Below are 11,321 nucleotides of genomic sequence, written 5' to 3'. Positions count from 1 at the left end.
TTGATAATCTAAACGTACACTACCTAGCTGCAGCTAAAATAATAATCCTTATTCTAAATTCTAGTAACGATGAAGTGATAATAATAGTCGTAAAATTAAGATACAAGTTTGCATTGTTCTACGTACGAGGTGCATTCGATAGATCATATGTATAGAATCATATTTTTTTTTCTTTTCTACTATATGCGTGTATACGAACTTTCGAAGATAATGGCTGGTTGTGAATTAAGGTAGTATTAGGACGAAACACCTTTTACATATATATGTTGTATGTTATTGGTTGCATTAATTGTTGTTGTGAGACTTTTGCTTTCCACATCATTGCTAAGCAGTGAGCTATAAAATTTCACACATTTCCACTCTGACGAGAACAATGATCTTGAAGCATTTTACAGCCTTTAAGATTCTGCAGCATTTTACTTGTATTGCATTACCACATTTATGCTGCTCGATATCAATTAGTTTATTCTTCTTCTTTTTTTTCGTTTGAAAGAAATTAATTATTGGACATGCATGTTACTTCTTGGTAGGTAGATTTGTAAAATACCATTGCCTTCATATATTTAGTCTTCTATGTACATAATGATTCATACAAATTGGATGATTGGACTGCGGCATTGATGCCAAGAACTCTGCAATCAGCTGTAATACTATTATTTTCCCTTGCTACATATTCTTTTTATCTCATGGAAAACTCATTTTCCCTTCTTGTCTTACTTCATCGTCTAGCTTCTCCTGCATTATTGCCCTCGACACACCTGGAAAATGGAAATAATTAATTCTCAGAAGCAAGCCAAAAACTGCCACCAATCCAAACCCCATCTCTGTCTCCCTCCATTATACACATTTGCTAGCTAGCCTAGCAATCCAAATTTATAAGTTTTAAAGTACTTGACCACCCTCAACCTCAAGACCTCAGCTCTCGTTGTTCTCAGGCTTAAACAATGACTGGAATATATCAGAACTACTGAATGATTCCACATGGTATATGGAAAAGGCCATATTACAATGACAACTATCATTTCCTGATTAGACCCTTCTGCCCTCCTCCTCTTTGGAGGCCAAGAATTTAAAGAGGACCAGATGGATGTGTTTTGTGTGTACTGCTGTATGTCCTTTCAATTTGACCCTCCGGCCAGTTGGAGAGAAATTATATCATCCAAGCTAGGATGGAGGACATTATTGAATCGATCACGACGTACCCACATGGACATGATTGTGTTATCCATTTTATGATGATCGAGAATGATAGATCGCAGCTATCTATGTGGTATATCTAGCTTTATTTGCACCCAAACATATAACACATCCCATGTTACTTCTCTCTTTGCCAAGTAGGGCTTTGTGATACTCCTCAAGTTTCCACCCTGGAAAAAGTTTCATTCTGTAGTATTCGATCCTCTTTATGTATATAGGATGTCTATATATGTAGATTCAAGTGTAGCTGAAATGCCTTTTAAGGGTATTCTCTCGTATGATTGCAATGAGTCTTAAACTTCCAGGGATCGTAAACCTATCGATCAAGCAGCTAGCTTTCCGGTTTAGGAAAATTAGTAGCCAGCACTAGTGTTTTCGGCCCTGAAAGCTTTAGATAGCTATTGATCTCGGATTTGAAATTGAACAATATTTGCAATGGAAGTGTCACAGATTGAGAGGTGATGACTGATGAGGTGACAATCAATAATGTTGACAGTCGTAGTGTACCAGCAGAGAGGTGAAGGTGCTATCGATCTAGAGATGCCCCATTCGAATTTGGTCAATATGAGAAGCAAGTTAATTTGATGTTTGAACACATATCCAGATGCAAAAGCTAATTCGTACTCCCGCCCTGCAGTAATGTACCATATCTTGAAGCATATAATTTTAGGCATCAACTAAGTTGACATTTGCCAATGCTCACTGTCAGAAGTTAATTTACAATACATATATGTTAACATTTCTCGTACATGATGTTACCACTTTAAGGATTGATTTTACTACTCTGACAATTTGTGCTAACTAAGGAAAAGTCCTCATTTTTATACGAAGTCTTTATTAGAGTAAAGTAATTAAGTTTTTGTTTAAGTAATTAAGTCTTTATTAGAGTAAAGTATTATGTATGTATGTCTTCGTATGTACGTTCATGTAGAGTTATCATGCATGAAGTAGTGCTTAAAAAAAAAAACATTTTCTTATTAAATAACTCACACATCCTACGTATGTCAATGAAGTTTGAACCTATGACGTTAAAGTTGTTAGTTAACCATCTTAACTAACCAAAACACGGCTCACCTTAACCATGACGTCAATGCATGGAGTAGTGCTAAAAGGCTAGGAAAAAGAGAATTATTAGAAGAACATTATCAATTCTTTCAGTACCATCATAGTCGGGTTCCTCTACAAAGAGAATTTATAAGCCACGTACAAGTTGGCTAATTTCGATAATAACAAAAAAGATATCATGATTATTAATTAATGTTCTATAACCATAATCATGTTGAAGAACAATTAATAGGGATGGAAAAGTACTACCACAATATTGAGTAAATGTCACATATCATGTGTGGACAATAAACAGGGTGTTGCATCTTCCGGTAACTGTGGCAAATGAGGGTATTGGTGGAGTATGAGAGAAAATTGCCACATATATATGAATTTTATGGATTGCAACACCTCTGTTATCCACATATGATGTGTGGCCTTTGCTCAATATTATGATACGTACTACATGACAACAATTGACGCATAACTAGTGGAACTGATCAATTTCCTCCATCATGTACAGCAGTAAGCAGTATGTTTGTTTGTTGGGACTAAATGAAACTGTACTAAATGAGGAGTCCGGTTTAGTTAGTATTGTGTTTGGTGTTACTTGATACAAAATAAATGAGTTTACGTAACATCTTGTTTTTATTTTGGCCTCCTTAGATGATGTTATTATGGGTACTCAAATAAACCATCCTTAGATAACACCATCCTCTTAATCCATAAACTAAGCAAACTACCTTATAATAATCCTACGCAACACCAAACATGGATTAATATTAGTACAACTTAAGACACTCCACATGAGTCCAAGACAGTCCTTAAAAATAAAGAGGTGTAATGTAATCCTGAGTACCAAACGTGCACATATATGTTTTATACGAATATTAGACATTACAGTCTAGAATGACAATTTTGTCAAAAATGTTATATTAGTTTAACACAAATACGTAGGGTTCAAACTTAAAAGAAAGGTAGCTTGTAGATTAGTGTGTGTGACATAAATATACACCAACGCTTTTCAATGCTGCGAGCTATTATATATCGATACATGATACATCTATGCAGCATCCATGCCATCAAAGGTAGCTTGAGAGACTTGTAGCATGCCTTGTGCTATATATGATGGCCGGAGTGGTGACGGCGTACGCCTACAAATTTGATATCGGAAACCTTTCTGCAGAGCTCACAGTTCCAAAGTCAACACCGGGATACTGGCCGGGGAACTTTCAAATGAACAATTTCAACATATCTTTCACCTTCTCTGAGTAATTTTACACGTACAGTTTCTTTTGTATATGCCGTTGTTTTACTGGCACAGCAATCACAATCATCACATACAGTAAGTACTACTAAAGGGACTACTACTATAACCTCTCTTGTTAAATATTGACATTGAACTACAATTTCCATCGATCACTTCAGTCAAGGAAAAAAAATCATATATGGCCGCCCCAAGTTTGAATCCTGAATCCGCTATTGCTTTCACTCCATATGAATTTCTTTTCTATTAAATAGGGGATTTGATGACAGATTCTATATATACGCAGAATCGAAGGACATAAACGACCAAGCAGCTAGACGTACTACTACATATATAATGCATGCAATAACAGATCGATTACCTCAGACAACTCTAGATGCAGCTACAAACCTCTACATAGACAACTCTAGCTACCAGCCAGTTTTCTTGGTGTTGAATCTGCAGTCAATTAATCAATAAACTCACATAATCATGTATATATGAGTCATGATAAGTAATCCGGCCGGCCAGGATGTTCATCTGTACTGATTATGCCTTAATGGATGGGTCGATAATACTATATATGCTCCTTAATATATGATAACAAATCAAGGATAATTAACAAACCTGCGTGGACTGATTGCATGCATGGACAAGAATGATGAAGAACAGAATAGCATGAGCATGATTACGAGAATGCGGATCAGAGAGAATGAGATGGTCATCTCGATCGAACTTAGTTACTGGCTAGCTAGCTCTTCCGAATTCCGATGAGAGATTGTTGCAGTAAGCCGTCATAAATGATCATTATATATAGGCAAAGAATTAGCAGCAAACAATGGAGAACGACGTTGGCTTTCACCAAATTGTAAAATACAGCATTGATGTCTAACGTGTATTTTGGGATGAAAAAGGTGGAACAATCAACCAGATGTGCTAGTTTAAGCTAATTATAAATGAGAAACCATTCTAGAAGAATTGATTATTATTCTCTAAGACTTTGAACTTCTAATTTCTTAAGTCGAAAAGATATTGTTCAATACAGAAAAGATATTCAGACGTTTTACAAAAAAAAAAGAAAAAGGAAAAGAATAATTCAGAACGAAAAAAAAAAAAGAAGATAGGCAAAACCAAACCTTTCAGAAAGAACTAACAATATTTATCAAGAACTTTTTTTTTTTTTTTTTTTTTTTTGAGAATTGAAACATTCATTAATAAATAGATACATCTTTATGCAGTACCTCGGAGAGCCATTGTGGCCCTTCCTCTACCCAAACTTGAAATGCAGGAAACAAATTAAAACGCGTATTTGCTTAAAGCATGTGTTGCCTGATTACATTTCTTTGGGCAATAAGTAGAAGCGAAACATGTTCTTCACCTCTTGTATTAACATGCCTTCCACAGACCAATCTTCCTTAATTTGCACTTCCTAGATCATTGATGACTGATAAAGCATCAGATTCCAATATTATTTGAGAACTACTGAAACCTGATTGTTGAAGCACCTGGAGTCCCAAAGCAGCAGCATAAGTTTCAGCCGCTTTGACACTGAATCTGCCCCTGAAACCCTTGGACACAGCAATCATGAGCTCTCCCCTTTCATTTAGAAGCACTGCACCCATACCTCTAATGCCATGCGCATCATCTATTGCAGCATCCACATTCAACTTTAGGAAGGGTGAACATATGGTTTAGCCCAACAATCTGAAACTACAACTGATCTTGGCAAATGAGAAATATTATTACGAACTCTTAAATATTATTCTAAGACTTTAATTGGTAAATTAGATAAGTCTGGTGTTGTGTAAATTAAGGTGTTGAGCAATGTCCGTTGTGCACGTACAGATCAATACATGCAATCGTCTTTGGTGCTTCGACAAGACCATGGTAATTATGGTTTGCATATATTGCCTATACGATGATAGCTTATCGGATCCACCCTTCACAAACTAATTTCTATTCCGGTTTTGGGTGCAAATTAAGATCCTTCTCGGGGCCATTTGTTGAAATCTAACAAAGTGGGGACTGGGGAGGACTGGAGAAGTAGTTTTGGATCGGACGACAAGTTTGGGAGTGTTGAATTGGTATTTTAGTTTCTGTGCTCCTAGCCGTTTGTTTTATATATTTGTTTTGTTATGAATAAGTTGTCCTAGTCAATTGGTAGCTAGAGTACGTAGATAGAATGTTTACATCGTCTTTAGGAGTATATATATTTTGTTTTTAGGAAAATATTAAGAATTTCATTTAACTGGAAAACAATATTACAATTATTGGAGATATCGGTGGTGGAAATAATTCCTCACTCACCTCCTTACCCGAAACACCAACGATTACAGTGGACAAGAACTGATAAGGGTTTAACTGTAACCTAACTTAATCCATAAGTATCGATAGATCCTTACAGTCAACGAAGACACAACCATTTCAAACACTATATGCTAAAATTACTAGTATATATGCACATTTAACCTCCCTATTTGACAATAAGAACTAACTGATATTAATTTAGTCCTTGGAAACGACAATATAACCATGCATGACTCACCCCACGACACAACCAACGACACCAAACTACCAAAAAACCTAATCCTCGCTCAAAGAGAAGGCCGAAACCCTCGCTCAAAGAGGAGTATATATCTCATCAGTGATGGGATAAGGATTCCAGGTTTTTCTGAGTTGTTTGTTGGTGTAACTCGATATAAATAGCTGCATATTCGTTTGAGTCAATGAATAAAATCATCGAAGTCAGTAGTTTTGTGTTGTTTACAATTGCTTTCAGTCAAGTTTATTCAGCAGGCTAAACAAGCAAACCCTAACAATGGCAGAACCCTCAAACAAAACCCAGCGGCAAGACAGAAATCAAAACCCCCGGAGCTGGATCGACCTCCCTGACGACGTCACGGCTTCGATACTATTACAATTGGGAGCCATCGAGATTCTGGTGACAGCCATGAACGTGTGCACGACATGGCGCAAAATCTGCAAGGACCCTAGAAAGTGGCTCACCATCGACATGTGCGATGTTTCGGTTTATGGCGAGTCGCCCTCGCCCTACCCCATGGACAAGTTGTGTAGGAAAGCCATTGATCTTAGCTGTGGCAACCTCGTCGACATCAGTGTGCACAACTTCGGGCCCGATGATCTCCTTAAGTATATCACTGATAGGTATTGTAATTTTCTATAAGTTATAAGCATGCATGTTGAAGTTTCTTTATTATCTATAATTCATCAATGAATGTTTATGTCGATTTGGATTTTGGATCTTCTTCCAGTTGTACCCACGCTAACATGTTCATTCATAAACCTTTTCAATAGTTGTAGGGGAATCAAACGGCTTTGTATTGTGTATTCTGACATAGCAAATAGTGGACTGATTGAAGCGGCACCAATGCTCCCGTTGTTGGAGGACCTTGAAATTTCTTACTGCAACTACAGACTCGATATTACTCCCTTCAATATGTTCCATTGCATACAGCATGGCTATCTTGAAGTGATTGGCCGTTGTTGCCCTCGTTTGAAATCGTTGAAATTGAACAAGTACAACAATCACAACACTAAATATAATTTTGATGGATGGGATGGCGATGCATTTGCTATAGCAGGGACGATGCAGGGTTTGCAGCACCTCCAGCTTTTTGAAAATAGGCTCACTAGCAAGGGCTTGGGCGCCATTCTTGATGGTTGTCCGCTGCTTGAGTCACTTGATCTGCGTCAATGTTGGCATATTAATCTGGAGCCTGAGCTGGCTCATCATTGGCTTGTTAAACTGGATGAAGAATTGCAAAGCAGATGCATCGACAGTATCAAAAACTTGCGGCTTCCTCATGATTCTAAACATGACTATGAACGTCTTGCAGCAGAAAAACTTGTCCACAAGGAGTTTGTGGAAGAATCTAAGAACTATATCGTGAGTTCATGACAATCTAAGAACTGGACGTTATAATTTGGTTTCCAGTTACATAGCGAGAAACGTACAGTCTTCAATCATTTCAGTTTCTAGTGCTTAATATTGAGAACTTATTATTAATTTGGGTTATTTAGTCAATAATTGCTGCTATATCAGCTTCTGCTTGAACTAATACTAATTTTGGGAAAGCAGGTTGTCGCTATAATGATGGTCGATCGCCAAATAGTGTGAATGTAATATTTCTCTGCGCAACGGCTACAATATAGTGTGATATATGATGCATAACATTACCAAATTATTCATTGACTTTGCCACTTTTACTCTTGTTACTTGGAATCCCTCTTGTTCTTATAACAACTTGTCTAGTGCAATCGCATATTGCAGTATTGTTTGAATTTGTTTCGCGTCGTGTCATCTTGTCTGCGTAGGAGTCTGGTGCGTGCTTCATAGCTTTTATACAATATCTAAGGTTTAGCAAGATATTGAACAACTTTAGAAGCATCATTTGCAAAGGAACACATGAACATGTTCTGGAAGACGTATTCTCACAGCCAAAGGAAAGGCAACTAAACCTAAGATAGTGAACAAGTTTAGAAGCATTTGCCAAGGAACAAATGAACAAGTTCTGGAAAAGGTAATTCTCATAGCCAAAAGGAACAGTATATAGGTAGTTCAATATCTGGACTTACTACTGAACATAGGAGATATCCTTAAACAATGATATTCTGCCTAATCTTTCTAATGCAAATATATCTAAGCAATGGCCGAAAGGCCAAAAAACCATGAAAATTGGCCTTTTGGCGAGTACACACTGAAAAATGACCAACTAAAGCTAGAGATGCTTGATTATTATTCAGACCAAAAAAATGCAACTAATTTCATCAAACTTCTCTACAAATGGAGAGAAAGATCAAGTTTATGCTCTTCATGACCCTTATGATCATTAGTACTCCCAAGACTACTGTGATTGTCAGTTATCATTGATGAATGTTGAGAAGACCCTCCACCGAAACCGTTGCATCTTGTGTTCCTCTGCCAATTCAAGAAGCTCTTCTCATCTTCCTCACAGTGACTATTGTAACCATTGTTAACATTGCTTGAACATGTATTCCCACTATAGTACATCAGATTCCCAAACTTGGGCGCACCATTTGATCCGAAACGGTCTGAATATTGGTGATTAGGTAAGTATCTGAGGTTGGAAGCATGAGAAGTCATGAACACTGAAGGGTGCAAGAGGCCCAAGTGATGATTTGGAGCAAAAACCATTGGTGGTGGTGCAATATGTGATGGAAAATTGACTGACGCATAGTGATCAGAGGCACGTTTTGCTTTTCTTGCAGCAGTTCTTTCTTTCTTGTGAGCGTTTTGGTGGCCTCCCAAGGCTTGAGAGCTGTAAAACTTCCTTGAACAAAAGAGACAAGGGAATAGTCTTGAGGCTGCATCTTCTTCTTTATTGCTTCCTTGATCATCACCATTTTGGGTTGTAACAACTTTCTCCTCATCTTCCATTTCTGCAACATAAATTCAAAAATAACAAAATCCCAAATGAGAAAACCAAATAAAGTTGTGTAATTTAATTTGAGAGAGGAAGTTAAGACTTAGAAGGTACCTTCAAAAAGAGTAGAAAAAGTGTTGTGGTTGACAGAGGAAAGAAGAAACAAAAATGATGAAACTGAAGCACTGGGTTTGGAGGTTTGGCTTTTGAAGTGATCAGAGAAGAGAGTTCAGAAGCCAAGTTCTGAAGGACTAGTTGGAAAATGTGAAGAGTCTTCTGATCAGCATAATTATTAAATAGAGTGCTTGACACAGAGGGGAGTGTATGGGCTTGGGAACAGAAGAGATAAGTGAGAGAGAGAGAGGGGGAGAGAGGTTCCACTTCCCAATTCAATAAATCATCCCCTTCGTTCCCACCAATAGCTCTTGAAGAAAAAAGCTTCATGGGATTGGATGGCATTCACTTCCCAACTAGTTATTATCTCTCTGCTTTTATCAGAAAAATTTAAGCGTTTTCTTGAGCAGTTTGGCTTCCTTTTGCAGGAGAGTTAGGTCCCAAAATTAATATCTGTGACTTTATTAATCACCCATTTAACTCTTGGTCTAACCAGGTCTGCCACAACTGTTTCTCGGTAATTAACTAGTTTGACAGTTTAAGAAAATTGATCTAAATCAAAGGAAAAGGGTAATCAATTTTGAGAGAAAAGAATCAATGGAAGAGTGAGTGTCAGAGTAGAGCTAAAGCTTTAGATATGTGATATCTCTGCAGTGGCCAATCTGGAAGGATTGGGTGACTTAAAAGCTTAGAGACTAAAGCCAGAGTCCCCCACAACTTGGCCTAGCCTGGAACTCACACTGCTCACTGGTGCCTCTGTTTGGTTGCCCCAATATATATTGCATATATATCTTTTTCTGCATGCAATAAAAATTGCAAATGGCTCTTGCTCCCTATCTCTCTGATGCAATGTGTTTGCATTGATCCTCTGCCCCTGTATAAATGGGGATGGGGCTAACGGCCACTAGTCTCATCTTCTCTATTCCTGCACCCACCAATCTTTCTTCATTTTTAAACCAATTTTGTATTCACTTGTTTCTTTTTTTTTTGTATGCACTGAACCTTCACGTCAGTGTGTCACTTGCCCAGTAGGTGAATCCAAAACTTGCCTCTCCCATGTCTCTAGTTTACAGGTGGCGCTCGTTCAGCGGCTGGAAACCGCTGTTGACAGTGTCCGATATCCCTCCATGCCATTCTCTCTGTACTCATCTGCTTGTGATGATCAAAACCGGAAGCCGTGGAAGAACAAAGTTTTGAGTCTGTGAACAGAAAAGGAACAATAATTGAGAGCCTACAAGACAGCACTGATAAGTGATAACATCATCAACCAGACACATTCTAAAGTTAGACTCGAGCTGTATGAGAAGTAAGAAGTGAACGTATGCATCATTTACATCAATTTCGTTCGGAAGAAAATGTTTCCATTCACAAAAATTTACTGTCGAATTACGGTCACTAAATCAGAATCAGCTTTAAGAACGGATCATAACTTTCTCTGAATGAATGTGAAATGTGAACAAATATGTTGTGGATGTGGATAATTACACATTTTACAGTAGGGAATGAGAACTATGAACAAGACTAATAATCAACAAGGATCACTCTTCGTTCTTTGGAGACCCAGCAATGAACTTTCTTCATGCTACACTATGGGGGACAAAATAACGGGACAGAAACGGATATATACGATGGATTCAGGAACAACCAAAACATCTACTTATCGAGAAAAGGCCCGATGACGTGGTTTCTGGCTCAGATTCTGGCTTTTTGGGAGGAAGATGCTTAAAGAAGGCCATGACTGCTCCTGTCACACCATCCTCATTCTCCATATCCTTTGCAAGTTCAATAGCACGCTCCTTCACCTGAAATAATTTTTGGGTAAGTTCATTTCATGGTTCTCTTCCCAGATAAAAACAAAAGAAGTAAATAAACCTTCATACTTCCTACCCCGAACAATTTTCTTTTTTGGAAACAACAAAATACTGGAAAAAGAAATTAGAATTGTTTTGGAAGAAACCTTTCATTTTCATACCTAACTATAAAAACTTGCATTTTCATACCTCAGGTTTCATTCCGTTAGCATTTTGTTCACTAACACCGTTAGATTTTGAGGGCATTTTTGACATTTTACTTGACTTTTTTTTGAAGTTACCCAATATAAATAGTTTGCCAAAATATTCAAACAAAACATGAAATAGAATATACTATAATTTCTTAAACATATATTATTGTGGATAAAATTAGATTTGATCATATATTGTGTATATATATATATAATAAACAAATAAATAAATACCAAAGCTAAATTAACTTAATAAATTAGAAGCCGATAACAATCACTACCAGAAGAAAGGTTTTAGCCAACGAAATAAAAA

At 37.3% G+C, this 11,321-nt stretch overlaps 3 protein-coding genes across 3 annotated transcripts in view; 1 reads left to right on the top strand and 2 right to left on the bottom strand.

Annotated features, from left to right (window-relative positions):
- The first annotated feature begins 6,305 nt into the window (after window positions 1–6,305).
- Window positions 6,306–7,406, top strand: LOC101313481 (putative F-box/LRR-repeat protein 23-like). The gene is made up of 2 exons (XM_004292338.1): window positions 6,306–6,652; window positions 6,803–7,406. The coding sequence occupies exons 1-2, from the start codon at window positions 6,306–6,308 to the stop codon at window positions 7,404–7,406; spliced, it is 951 nt and encodes a 316-aa protein (XP_004292386.1).
- An 879-nt stretch (window positions 7,407–8,285) lies between these two features.
- Window positions 8,286–9,114, bottom strand: LOC101301446. Its single transcript, XM_004290183.1, has 2 exons — window positions 9,007–9,114; window positions 8,286–8,908 (listed from the first exon to the last, which is right to left on the bottom strand). Exon 2 carries the CDS (start codon window positions 8,904–8,906, stop codon window positions 8,286–8,288), a length of 621 nt encoding a protein of 206 aa, XP_004290231.1. The 5' UTR covers window positions 8,907–8,908; window positions 9,007–9,114.
- Window positions 9,115–10,320: 1,206 nt separating this feature from the next.
- Window positions 10,321–11,321, bottom strand: part of LOC101313184 (sterol 3-beta-glucosyltransferase-like) — a 7,792-nt gene continuing 6,791 nt past the window's right edge. Inside the window, exon 14 of the mRNA XM_004292337.1 lies at window positions 10,321–10,808. Coding sequence (XP_004292385.1) covers window positions 10,641–10,808 — 168 coding nt within the window. The 3' untranslated portion in view covers window positions 10,321–10,640. The remainder of the gene's footprint in view (window positions 10,809–11,321) is intronic.

The sequence above is a fragment of the Fragaria vesca genome, linkage group LG2, assembly GCF_000184155.1.
Source record: "Fragaria vesca subsp. vesca linkage group LG2, FraVesHawaii_1.0, whole genome shotgun sequence".
Lineage (NCBI taxonomy): Eukaryota > Viridiplantae > Streptophyta > Magnoliopsida > Rosales > Rosaceae > Fragaria > Fragaria vesca.
This window is presented reverse-complemented; position numbering and strand designations above follow the sequence as displayed.